The 11,876-nt window shown below is 36.9% G+C and overlaps 1 protein-coding gene across 1 annotated transcript; it reads left to right on the forward strand.

Annotated features, from left to right (window-relative positions):
• Window positions 1-1,457: 1,457 nt before the first annotated feature.
• Window positions 1,458-11,026, forward strand: RNASEH2B (ribonuclease H2 subunit B). The gene is made up of 11 exons (XM_053456314.1): window positions 1,458-1,615; window positions 3,749-3,820; window positions 3,978-4,085; window positions 5,602-5,678; window positions 7,017-7,134; window positions 7,664-7,728; window positions 7,959-8,064; window positions 8,473-8,554; window positions 9,112-9,154; window positions 9,720-9,797; window positions 10,850-11,026. The coding sequence occupies exons 1-11, from the start codon at window positions 1,552-1,554 to the stop codon at window positions 10,961-10,963; spliced, it is 927 nt and encodes a 308-aa protein (XP_053312289.1). The 5' UTR covers window positions 1,458-1,551; the 3' UTR covers window positions 10,964-11,026.
• Window positions 11,027-11,876: the final 850 nt, after the last annotated feature.

Raw genomic sequence — 11,876 nt, forward strand, 5'->3', positions numbered from 1 at the left:
CCACTGAAGAAAAAAAATACCCCAGCATACAATCCAAGGTTTTGGTATTATAAACAAAACTAAAAAAATGTATTACCGTTTAAAAGAAAAAATCAAACAAGATTTCCATTAGAAAGGGCCCTATGACGGTATTGAAATACCAGAATAATGAAGCTGATTTACCTTAAGGAAAGTAAACACTCAGATTTTTTATTTTATACAGACATTGTTTTTTATTTATATAGTGCCGACAATTTAAGGAGCTGTTTTTATAGTTCATACATTAATAAGTACAAAACATTAGGTAAAGAGGGCCCTGCTCACAAGCTTACAATCTTGTATAGTAATCATATATACTCGGAAATTAACAAAGTTGTTCAAATATTTAAAATATGCTAAATTTTCTTAGGATTTAGCCAGAGCAACAAATGGGTTAAAAATGTTTATGCCAAATTATATTTTTCTGTTTAAGTCACAAATACAAAACTATTTAATAAAATGCACAACAAAAATCTCAATGGTATAATATGCTGCTAGCAATCATGTAATGAAATATTAAAACTAACATTAACATACAATTAGCAGCGTCTCTGTGCTTCCTTTAAAAGTCACAAAGCTAGTTAAAAAAAACCATTAAAGGCACGGTGTGTGGTTTACAAATGTGTAATTAAATATTAAATATGCATTAACATTTAACTACGCTGCTTCCTGAAAATTAACATTTTCTCAAAATGATAAAATAACCTAATATATATTGATCAGATTTTTATTTTTTAAACTACATCTACACCTACAATACACTGCAATAAAAAATATCAAAATATGCAAATACTGATTTACAAAATGTCATGTTAAGAAACTTTTAAGTATTCTTAACTTTTAGCTTTTCATGAGATGGTTAAAAAAACACTAGTTAATAGCTTGCTAGTAGTGATTGGGAACAAGATGGTCCTGAAGTGAATATGACCATTTTCCCACCAGTAGGACAAAGGTGCTTCAGCAAGTCTCATCTTAAGCTTCCAAACATTTAAAGCTCAGAAGTGTTTATTTTATTTTCTTATTGTAAAATTTGATCTTCGTTTACTTATTAAATCTACCACCGATTCCTATCTGACAAAACATATACTCTGCTATGTATTATTATGACATTAGCCGTAAAGCAGACCCTCGCGTGTGTGTTTATACACCAGCACCTCACGTGGTAACAGGAAACAGTCCGGAAATCGCTTCCTGCAACAATGTTACACAGAGCGGGTTCTACCATCTCAACACTAAAGAGTGGGGGGAGAGGGACTGCATATATCACAAGAGCCTGCTACGGAAACCTCACCTCCTCAAATACACGCCGACTTCATTAGGAAACGATTTAAAACGTTGATTCAACCCATTCGTCTTGTCATATGTCTTAATGTTTTGGGTAGGCTGGGTATGAATTTGTTCTAAAAGAGTGTATCCCTCCTCTGCTGGTAGGCGCAGCCCAGATGAGCGCCAAGGTTCTATCTCGTTTGGGGAAGACAGCGAGGCTGTGTGTGAGGCGAATTGGTGGTTTGACGTTAGTCCGGTATAGACGCCATGCTCTCCAGGAAGAAGAGGTCCGGGGCGGTGCGGAGTGACCAGTGGGTGCTGGTGGCCCCAGGTAATGCTTTACCCGGCCAGATAGCTATAAGTGGCTTTCGGTTTCAGACAAACGTCAAACCAATGTAACAAAGTTGATAAAGTTTCTTGTATTAATTGTGAGCGATTTCACTCCTCACAAGCTGGCCAAGATAGTTCCGTAATGTTATAAAGTAGGGCATAGCTTGTCTCAGCGGTGCTAGGGATCACATTTCAGTAACACTTGGTTTTTGGGTCTTTATTAGGATCATTACTTTATTTTGTGTCACGAATTGAGCTCCTAAACATAACGGGAATCTGAGGGTGCATTTGTAGGGAACACCTCTCAGAAAACAGGAGTGTAATGTGCAATGTTATGTCTATTAAGGTCTATTCACTAAAGGGAGGGTTCTGGAGAATAAAAAGTGTGGATGGCTCTGTGTAATATATTGGTAAATGAGCCAGATTTTGTCTCCTTACACATTGAGTAATGGATTATACAGCCCATACTGCTGAAGAAGCCCCTACTCGCTGCCAACTCCATTTAGTGAATAAGTGCTTACTTGTGCTCTTGCTAGGGACACTTGTCTGCATAAATATTAAGATATAATTTAAGAGCGGATGTGGCCCATCAAGTCTGCCCCTTTTTTCTCTAATGCAACACCTTGATCTTGTCTTAGATTCGGGATAGCTTTTTGCCTGTCCAATGCATGTTTAGCTTCCGTCATTGTATTAGCCTCTACTACTTCTGATGGGAGGCTGTTCCATTAATGGATCACCTTCTCAGTGATGTAAAAGTTCCCTCAATTACATCTAAACTTGTCTTCAGAAATAAACCTCTATTCTGTACTTTTTAAATTCTCTATTTGTTTTTATCATGCCTTCTTTCTCTTCTTCCTTCCAAGCTATACATACATATTGAGTTCTCTTAGACTTTACTGAGAATTTTTTATATTCTCCAAATTCTCTATCTTTCTGGTTCTCCAGAATTGTACACAATACTCTAGGCAATCTGTAAAGTGACAGAACCTCCTCTCACTATACAACCCAGCATCCTGCTTGCTTTTTGTGATTCTTTATTGCCTTGCCTGCTTACCTTCAAGTCCTCAGAAAAAAATATTACCAAATCCCTCTCTTAGGTTGTCACTGACAGACCAGTGCCTCAATGGGATTATTACATCCCAAGTGCATTATTTTACATTTATCAACATTAAACTACAGTTCCCACACCATTCTTCTAATGTACTTAAATCATTTAGCTTGATCGACCAAGGATGTCTACCCTGTTGCAGACCTTTGTATCATCTGCAAAAAGACATACCATACCATGAAGACCTTCCGTAATATCACTAATTAAAGTTAAAAAGGGCAGGTCCAAAGCGTTTTTCTTAAAATAAAAGCTGCAGCACAATACCTTCTCTGTGGTCACAATTGTGCGCCACTCATTGCCTGCTGGAAGCAACGCAGGAGCTGGTTGGCAGTATTTGCTGGCCCATGCGTTACTTTGCATATTTAATGTGCTTCTTGGGCCTTAACATATGTATATGTGGTAGGACTGAATTGTGGGTAGCATGGTTGGGCCAGAGTTTGGTGTTGCCCCTGGGTTAGAAATTGCCCACCCTCCCCTACAAATGTAGCACACAAAGCAAATAATGGTGTGTTATAACTATGATTGTATAAAATAATAAAATGGCACTACTTAGAAGACACAGAGGGCTGTTCACTGAAGATGGAATTTGCAGGAGAGTTAGTTTCTTTGTGCTGACTTCGCTATGATGGCCGTCTGTACATCATACTTAAATTAGTCTTGGAAAATGTGTATGCATTCTGCAGGGCTGCCTGAGCCAAGGATCAACATTTATAAGGGAAAAAAATTGGGACTGTTAACTGCCCCAAACACATTCACAAAACATAAGGGTGTTATGTATTAGTATTTGGTATAGAATAAAATATTGTGCGGTTTGTGGCTATGTCTTAGCAGTCATAGGAATGTACAGCTCAGTCCTAGTTTAATAACAACACAGTTGTTCTTCTCTTTGGTTCCCCAAAGGTGTAAGCATGTAACGTCTGTCTGGATTGATTTCTAATACATGTCACGCTCCTAGGATAAGCTTAATTACACCTGCCAAGTATGGTACATGATTCCTGAAAATAATTCAATGTTGTCTATTTCCAGACATCCTTAATGAAAGCGCTCAAAAGCCAACAAATAAGACCTTATTTGTAAAACTACGCAGTCCATCTACAGGTACGTTATAGGTGTCATTGTTCAGCGGTGGCACCTACATTATAAAGTATAGATTTTGTTTTATCTGTCACTAATTATTGTGTTATGTATTTCTATAATTTTAAAAGAAGGTCATACCTCTCTTGAACAGAATGATGTATAATTTTTTCCATTCTAGAAAAAGGAGTTTTGTTCCTGTTTATTAACTCTGGCGAACAGATCTGTGAATTGAAAGCTTTTCATGAAGAGTACCGTTCTTGGTTCGTAGGGCAGACAGTTCAACAAGGTACGCGGTTTGCATTTTCAGCTGCTTTCTAGATGTTTTTATTACAATGAAGCATAATGTTCCGAATGTGTTGGTCCGCATATAGGAAGGGGTTAGGGAAAAATCTAATTTTGTCATATTATGTATGTATGTATAGCTTGAGAATAAAAACCATTGTGGAAGATAAGTGTATCAAATGTCAGCTTTACATTGACTTTATTTGTGAACACGTTAATGTGAATTTGAGTCACTTTTTGGTAAACTGTATCCCCAGGCCACAAATGCTATGAATTTTTCACAGCATTAAAAATAATTGCTCATTATTTTAAGACTAGCAAACGTCTACAGTTTATTTTTGAGGTTTACGCAATATATAGTGACATTAGAATCCTTAATCTTTCATCATTTAATATGTTTCTTTTTTGACTTCTTTGACAAATTTTGGACGTAGGAGTATGCATGGAACGAGTTTAAATACTACCATTTGAAATACCCTGGGGTGTCTAGTTTTTAACAATATATAGTTTGGAAAAAATACCGTATTTGCTCAATTATAAGACAACCCCCTCAAAATTTGAATATTAATTTAGAAAAAAATGAAAAGCCTGAATGTAAGACTACCCTATAGGAAAAAAGGTTTTACTAGTAAATATTAACATGTAAAAAAATGTATATTTAATGAAACTATGATTGTGAAAAATGCATTTCTTGTTTTTATTTCCTTTTATTTGCCAACCTGCCCCCCCCAGTTATGCACATCTGATACCCAGATATGCCTTATACCCCCTATATGCCTTCCCCCCCCAACTTACCGATGAATCCCTAGACTTGCCCCTGTGCTCTTCCACCAGGGCTTCTATGAAGGTCATGTCACGCCATCACTCCCTCATAGAAGCCCCGCAGAAGTGCCGGGCAGCAACGGAAGTTGTCTGCACGCATCATGCAGATGTCCACCAGCTACCAGAGAGGAGGATCCATTTCAGGGCATTTGCTCTGGGGGCGAAAAAACTCTTATATTCGAGCAAATACGGTAATGTTTTGAAATAACCATATGATACTTAGCAATATGGTACTTGTTGCCCTATAACTTGCAGAAAAAAATCATGAAAACTGCATATTTCTAAACTCTAAATTTAGCAGGTATTTTTCATATGTTTGAAGATAAATAACTACAGTCTATGTTACAGACAAATAACTTTGTCTGTAACCATAAACATGTTACAAACATACAGTATAATCTTTAAAATGCTTCTGTAGGTTTAATTGACAATAATTTTCCAAGGTGATGTGGGAACAGACCCTTCAGTCCTTAACTAGCAATCTTTCAAATAGTTGATATCTTTAAACAAACAAGGAAATAAGACCACAGCAACTAGTGCCTCACCAACCTCTTTTATAACTTGGCGTCTTGTTAAAAGCATTCATTTAGATTTCTATTACAGTGGTGTTTCATGGCATATTATTGTATAAGTCATATAAATGTGAAGATCTCGATGCACCGGTTAATATTTTATTATATTATGATTTCTATTTGTAGACGGAAGACTTTTGTATGCCACTCCAATGGATCCCCTGTTCTTGGTGCTGTACTATTTGATTAAAGCCTACAGAGAGGTATGCAATTCAGATATTCCACACAATGTTTACATGGCTATTTTTGCACAATATTTTTCAAGGTTAGTCTCATCAGAGCCAGAGATTTGTCACAGATTACAAATGCAGGGCTTGAGAATTGATATAGTTTATAGATACACATACACTGATCAGACATGGCATTATGACCACTGACAGGTGAAGGGAATAACAGTGGTTATCTCATCATGGTACCCGTCAGTGGGGGGATATATTAGGCAGCAAGTGAACATTTCAACTTCAAAGAAGAAAAATTGGGAAGCGTCAGGATCCAAGTGACTTTGACCAGGACAAAACTGTGATGGCTAGACGATGGGTAGGGTCAGAGTATCTCCAAAACTGCAGCTCTTGTGGGTGTTCCTAAGTCATGGGTGGCCTAGGCTCATTGATGCATGTGGAGGGGGGGGGCGAAGGCCGTGCCACAGACCAGTCAGAGTGCCCATGCTCACCCCTGTGCACTGCTGAAAGCAACATGGAAGAAGGTGGCCTGGTCTGATGAATGTTGCTTACCTGGAGAACACTTGGCACCAGGATGCATCTGTGGAGGCCTCGCCTCACAACTTAACTTAAAAGGATCTGCTGCTAACATCTTGGTGCCAGATATCACAGCACACCTTCAACTTTAGGCAGGTGGTCATAATTGTATGGCTGATCAGTGTGTGTGTGTATGTTATATAATATATATATAAAAATTACACACACACACTCTTACTGCATTGTGGGGAACACGGAGGAATTATTTCAAGGACATGCAGGACTTCATTGGCATTGCCAATGAAGTCCTGCATCACTTCAGTGTTGTGTTTGTGCAGGGAGAGACATCCAAAATATCACATGCCTGACAATGATGGTAGACTCTAGGTCTGCAGATAACACTTTTATTGAAGCAAAAAGAAATAAAACCTAGTTTTTGTCAAGTCTTACCTGCATTACTGTATACAACACTATTTTAAGGTGCAAGGAGAAAAACGTGTTTGCTTTTTGTTTTTTTAACATTGTAGTAATAAGAAAAATGGTAGCTACTGTGTAAGAGCTAAACGTCATCCTTGGTAAATACTGTTTACGAAAATCTTTTTGTTTTGTTTTTTTGTTAAATCACACTTTAAAAGCTATTGCCCATCCATGGGTGCCACTGATGTAATTAGCATCTGTAATTTTCCGGAAGAAAATTACACATTGTATCAAAGCATTTTTCTTTTTAGTATAATTCATGCATTTTGTATCCACAATTATTTTAGTATTTTATGTTGATTTGTATGGCACCCTCATATTCCGCAGCTCTGTACAGTGAGAATATCAATTTTTACCTTTTTATGGTAGCAAGAGAAGTTTCAGCCATTGGAACAGATTGTGGTAGACGAGGAATTTCCCTCATGCAATATGTTACTGGAATGTCCTCGGGTAGCTGAATCCATACATCACGTGACAGAAGAGAAAGGTACAGTGTAAATAGTTTTTTTCTTGTTCATTTTAGATTAAAAGGGGATGGAAAGAATATCTGCCAATTACACATAATCAAGAATAATAAGAGATTAGTTTCATAGCAGATACTCGCCTACACCTAATGTAACCACTCCGAGTACAACGTTAATCAGCATAACACAAATGCGTAGATCATCTTTGTAGTTCTTATAAGAAGCTGGCAAACGGGCCACAATGTAGAATATTTATGCCTTATGGCTGTTCTGGTATCTTTATCTCCTCCGCATATTCTGTAGTTTGCACGGATGTTATTTATAGTTCTAATCTTTTCATTGTACGGCACTGTGGAATATTCTAGCCCTGTATAAAAGAATGAATAATTTATGTGAAGAGAAATGACTGCTTATGGTTCTGGGTTGAAGTGTTTGCTGCTCTTGGTTCTGTTTATTACTCCAGTTAATTGAAACCAATGTTTGTATTCATTTTTTAATGTGCAGTTTACATAACTAACGATTCCATGTTTCTTCCTCTCCACTAAATACCAGAAATTAGCAGCAAGAAATTTTATAAGTACAGCAAAGAAAAAACACTGGCATGGTTAAAGAAGAAGGTAACGTATTTTATTGGAGACGTTGTGTGGGTTTTTCATTTCTCATTACATCAGCTTTGAAGAGTATTCTTACTAAATCATTCGTAAGGATTTGTGTTAATATATGTTGTGTTTGGCTAGATGCTTTTTTCAGTTTCAGACCGTTATACACAAATGAGTGTTACTTAAGCGTAGGGCTGAAATACAATTGCATTCAAAAGTCAAACATAATGTTCAAAAATTTTTTGCAGGTTGATCAGACTGTTAAGGTCCTAAAAAGCAGTGAAATTTGTGTCGGAGCCGGTGTACAGTCTGCTAATTTTATTCGGACTAAGCAAGAATCAGATGTTAAAGAAGGCAAGTATGCCTAATAACAACTGCCATTTATGTATTTATTTATGTTATTGACACATTTAATTTTAAGTAATGTTTATAGAATGGTATGTTATCATTTGACAGCTGCTGATATATAGCTATTGTACAGTATGTACAATGTTTCATTTATGTGAAGACAAAACACATTTGAATGAATTTAATTAACCAGTTAGTGACTGATACGCAGAACCTTGTCAAGTATACTACTTCCAATTTCCATAAAACGTGCACAAATTTGGTGTAATTAAAATACTTTGTCTATGATAAGAATAATTGGACCCAGACCCTCACAATTGTAGGCAAATGCATTGTAAAGCTGATTAAAAAAAAAACATATTTCTGTTTCTTCACTTGGTCTAAATTTCTTTTCTCCTACTTTCTGTCATTTAGAAGATTATACTTGTTACGCCCATGGGCTGATATCGGAATACTTGCCAGTTGATCTTAAAGAAGAACTGTCAAAATTCTTAGAGTAAGTTTATCCTGAGAATGCTATTTTTATTTTATTATTTTAAGAGTCTATTCTCTTGGAACTCGTGTCTGTGGAGTGGTGCAATATAGGTTAGAGAAATTTGAAGAAAACCACTTTTGTGAAAGACGCCATTACATATCTGCATTCAAAAAGTCTAGAAAGTCACCTAAAATTTTGTCCTTGAAAAAAATCTACTGAGCCCTTAAGACTCTTCTAATAGGTACTTACCTGGTTTCATAAAATAAAAAAAGGCCCCTTCTCAAAAATATCCTTTTTTCAATTCAGTAAATTACCTCAGTAAGTTACATGGATATTTTATACGTACCAGGTTTCTTGAGTTGGGAAATGAGAAATAAAAGTTCTATCTACCAGCAGCACAGCATAGAGACTTGTGTCATTGTTTGTAAAAATCAAACTTGTTCATGCATCAATTTGTTTTATTTATAGTAACTATCCAGTTTGATTTAAAAGGTCAGCTAGTCTTTTTTCAGCTATTGGTAACACCCAGAAATCAGTTTCAGGGGATTATTATAATTTTTTTTTATCTTCAAAAACAGACTACCCGAACCATCGAGCCCAGCTCAAGAACCTTCTTCAAAGGTAAACGAAATGCTTTGCTGCACTAGTGTGCGCAGTTGTCTGCATAATCCTTAATACATTTTCAATCAACAGACTAACGCCTTTCCTGTGCAATATGGTTGCAGATCACTGCAAATTACTAACCGCTTAATGGTGGTTGGCTTGCTTCGTACGGACACATTCAGGATGAATTTACGTTATGCTATTTGAATTAAAATGCACCCTGAATCAATAGTTTGATGAGAAAGATATTAGAATTTTTATTTGATACAAATGAGGTAGTAGACTTCTGTAGACACATTCAGAATAGTTGTAAGCTTGCCCAAATTTTTTACTTTCTTTTTGGTCCATTCGTTTTCGAAAAACAAATAGTTTCCTGCCGATTCCTTTTCTTTCCTTTTACATTTAGAAACGAAATTCGTTGTCTTTCATTTTCATGCTCTCACGCTCTGAATGTCTCCCTACCATCTCTGCTTTCGTGTCCCTGTCTACATGCCGAGCAGCTCTGCTACTAATCTTTTAAAAAAAAGCTGGGTCCACATCAGTGTTGGAGTAGTGACTGACTGAGCTCATTGTGATATTGCAGAAAAGAAAATTTTCTGACTTACCCGTGGAAGCAGAGGAGGACTACACAAAGTTTAATTCAGACAGCAAACACAAAAAGGTGGGGCTTTTTTTCCAACTGCATTTAACCATTTACCTTTTGGCTTTTTGTGACCATTTTCCCTTTGATTTACATCTTCCTTTTAAACTTTTTGCGCGCAAGAGGGATAATTGAATTTCTGACCTTAAGCAGTGCTATTGTATGCAACGCTGGTTATATGGCGCTTGAGCTATCTGTATAATGTATACAATGAATGCTTGGTGCAATCTGTCTTCTTACTGCCGCTTAGTAATGCTTTTTTCGTTGTAAACGTTCCTTTGCTTATTCTAAATACTTGTTGCTACTAAATATCATTGGCGAGTTTTCTTCTAGCCCTCTATTACCATATTTGCTCAATTATAAGAAGACCCTGATGAGGCCAGTGGATGATAAATTAGATGCAAGCTTCCTGCGCCTCTCCTCTGCCACTCCATAAAACGGCAAACTGTTCAGCTTCAGCTATAGCTTAATATCCGCTTCAGCTACTAACTGTAACAAATCTATGAACGCGTAACCCTGCCAGTGCTACCAGGCCCACCCTGACCATTGGGCGATGACAGAAAAATTCTATGAGCATCGTATATCTTTTATCACACAATGACTAAAAGTGCCAGGGCTGATTTGTGTAATATAATTTCAACATATTTGTGTGCATGCATTCAATGTGTACCTTGTATGTGTGTGTGTATATATGATATGTGTGTATGTATTATATCTCAGAAAAAATTACCTTTTAGTAAAAATAAAATTTAGCTAAAAGTGTCTGCCTAGTTTAAATTGGGATACGTTTGTGACCACATCAGTGTGTATTCCCCTCTCAGATGTGTAAGATCTTTGAATGCGCCCAAATAAAAGACTTTGACCCGGGCCCCGTTAGAAGAAAAGACGGCACTATTAGGAATAATTAGATGTATGCTACTGTTTCCCTTTCTCTGAACTATATCAAGCCACTTTTTAAATGCACAGACCGTATACCCGATAGCAATCTTTAACATGTTTTATTTTTAGTATTGATGCCCAAATATATCTAATTTTATATATCTTTTAATTCCTTTGCATTTTTACATTTACAGCCCAACAGCAAGATGACAGCAGCACAGAAATCACTGGCTAAAGTGGACAAAAGTGGCATGAAAAACATATCCTCGTTTTTCAGTCCCAAGAGCAAGAGCAAGGCAGCTAAATAAATCTTAAACAGTTTTGTATTGAAAGCCATATTTTATATAATAAAAATATTGTTTCTGTAACAAGTTGTATTACTTGAACTGTGTGCCTGCATTTGCAGGATATTTAACACCTAAATGTGGATTTTCTAATCCAGTTTAACCTACAATATTTTGTAGTGACATAAATTCAATGCCTTGACACGGTCTATTTACTGAGTCACTTCTTAACGTTAGTAATTAACCAAACAGATGCTTTGCTAACAGTTACAAGATGTTCAACTGGCTTTTGTCTGTAATCACAATAATTATTGGCGGAGGGTGTCTCTTTTAGGGATAAGATTTAGCATTTGTCCTATAAGAAGGCATGTGTATGTATACATTATAACTTAGATATGGCCATACCGGAGCCAGCTTTACCAGTAATGGCTCCCCAGGCAAGCTTTCCCTAGTGCTCTTAGTCCCTAAAATTGCAGTGCTGTGGAGATTGGGTGAATTTGGTGCACAGAACGTATCTGTCCACTAGCGATAATTCATTTTCTATTGGGCTCCAGGATAATCTCACCTGTAGCTTCAGGTGCTGTTCAGACCACAATGGTGCACTTTGGAAGAGGTCTGTGTTGGTGGCCACATTGATCACCATCACAGTGTAGCTTTGGAGGCGTTGGAGGCCTTGGAAGAGAAAGCTCCTGTAGGTTTCCAATGGAAGTCTGAGCTTGGAGCACCTGACGCCTTTTCCTGTAGAGGCATTATGATAGCGGCAAGCCTGCACCCTACTCTCTGAAAATCATTGTGAGTAGGACATTTTCAGAAGTTACTTTGTCCCCAAGTGAAATAATCCAAATAGTCAAAATACTATTTTGTTCAAATGTATGTATATTTAAGAATGTTGACTGAGAAAAAAATAAAGCTGTTTAATACATTCAAATTGACCAAA

Source organism: Spea bombifrons, chromosome 2 (genome assembly GCF_027358695.1).
Source record: "Spea bombifrons isolate aSpeBom1 chromosome 2, aSpeBom1.2.pri, whole genome shotgun sequence".
NCBI lineage: Eukaryota > Metazoa > Chordata > Amphibia > Anura > Pelobatidae > Spea > Spea bombifrons.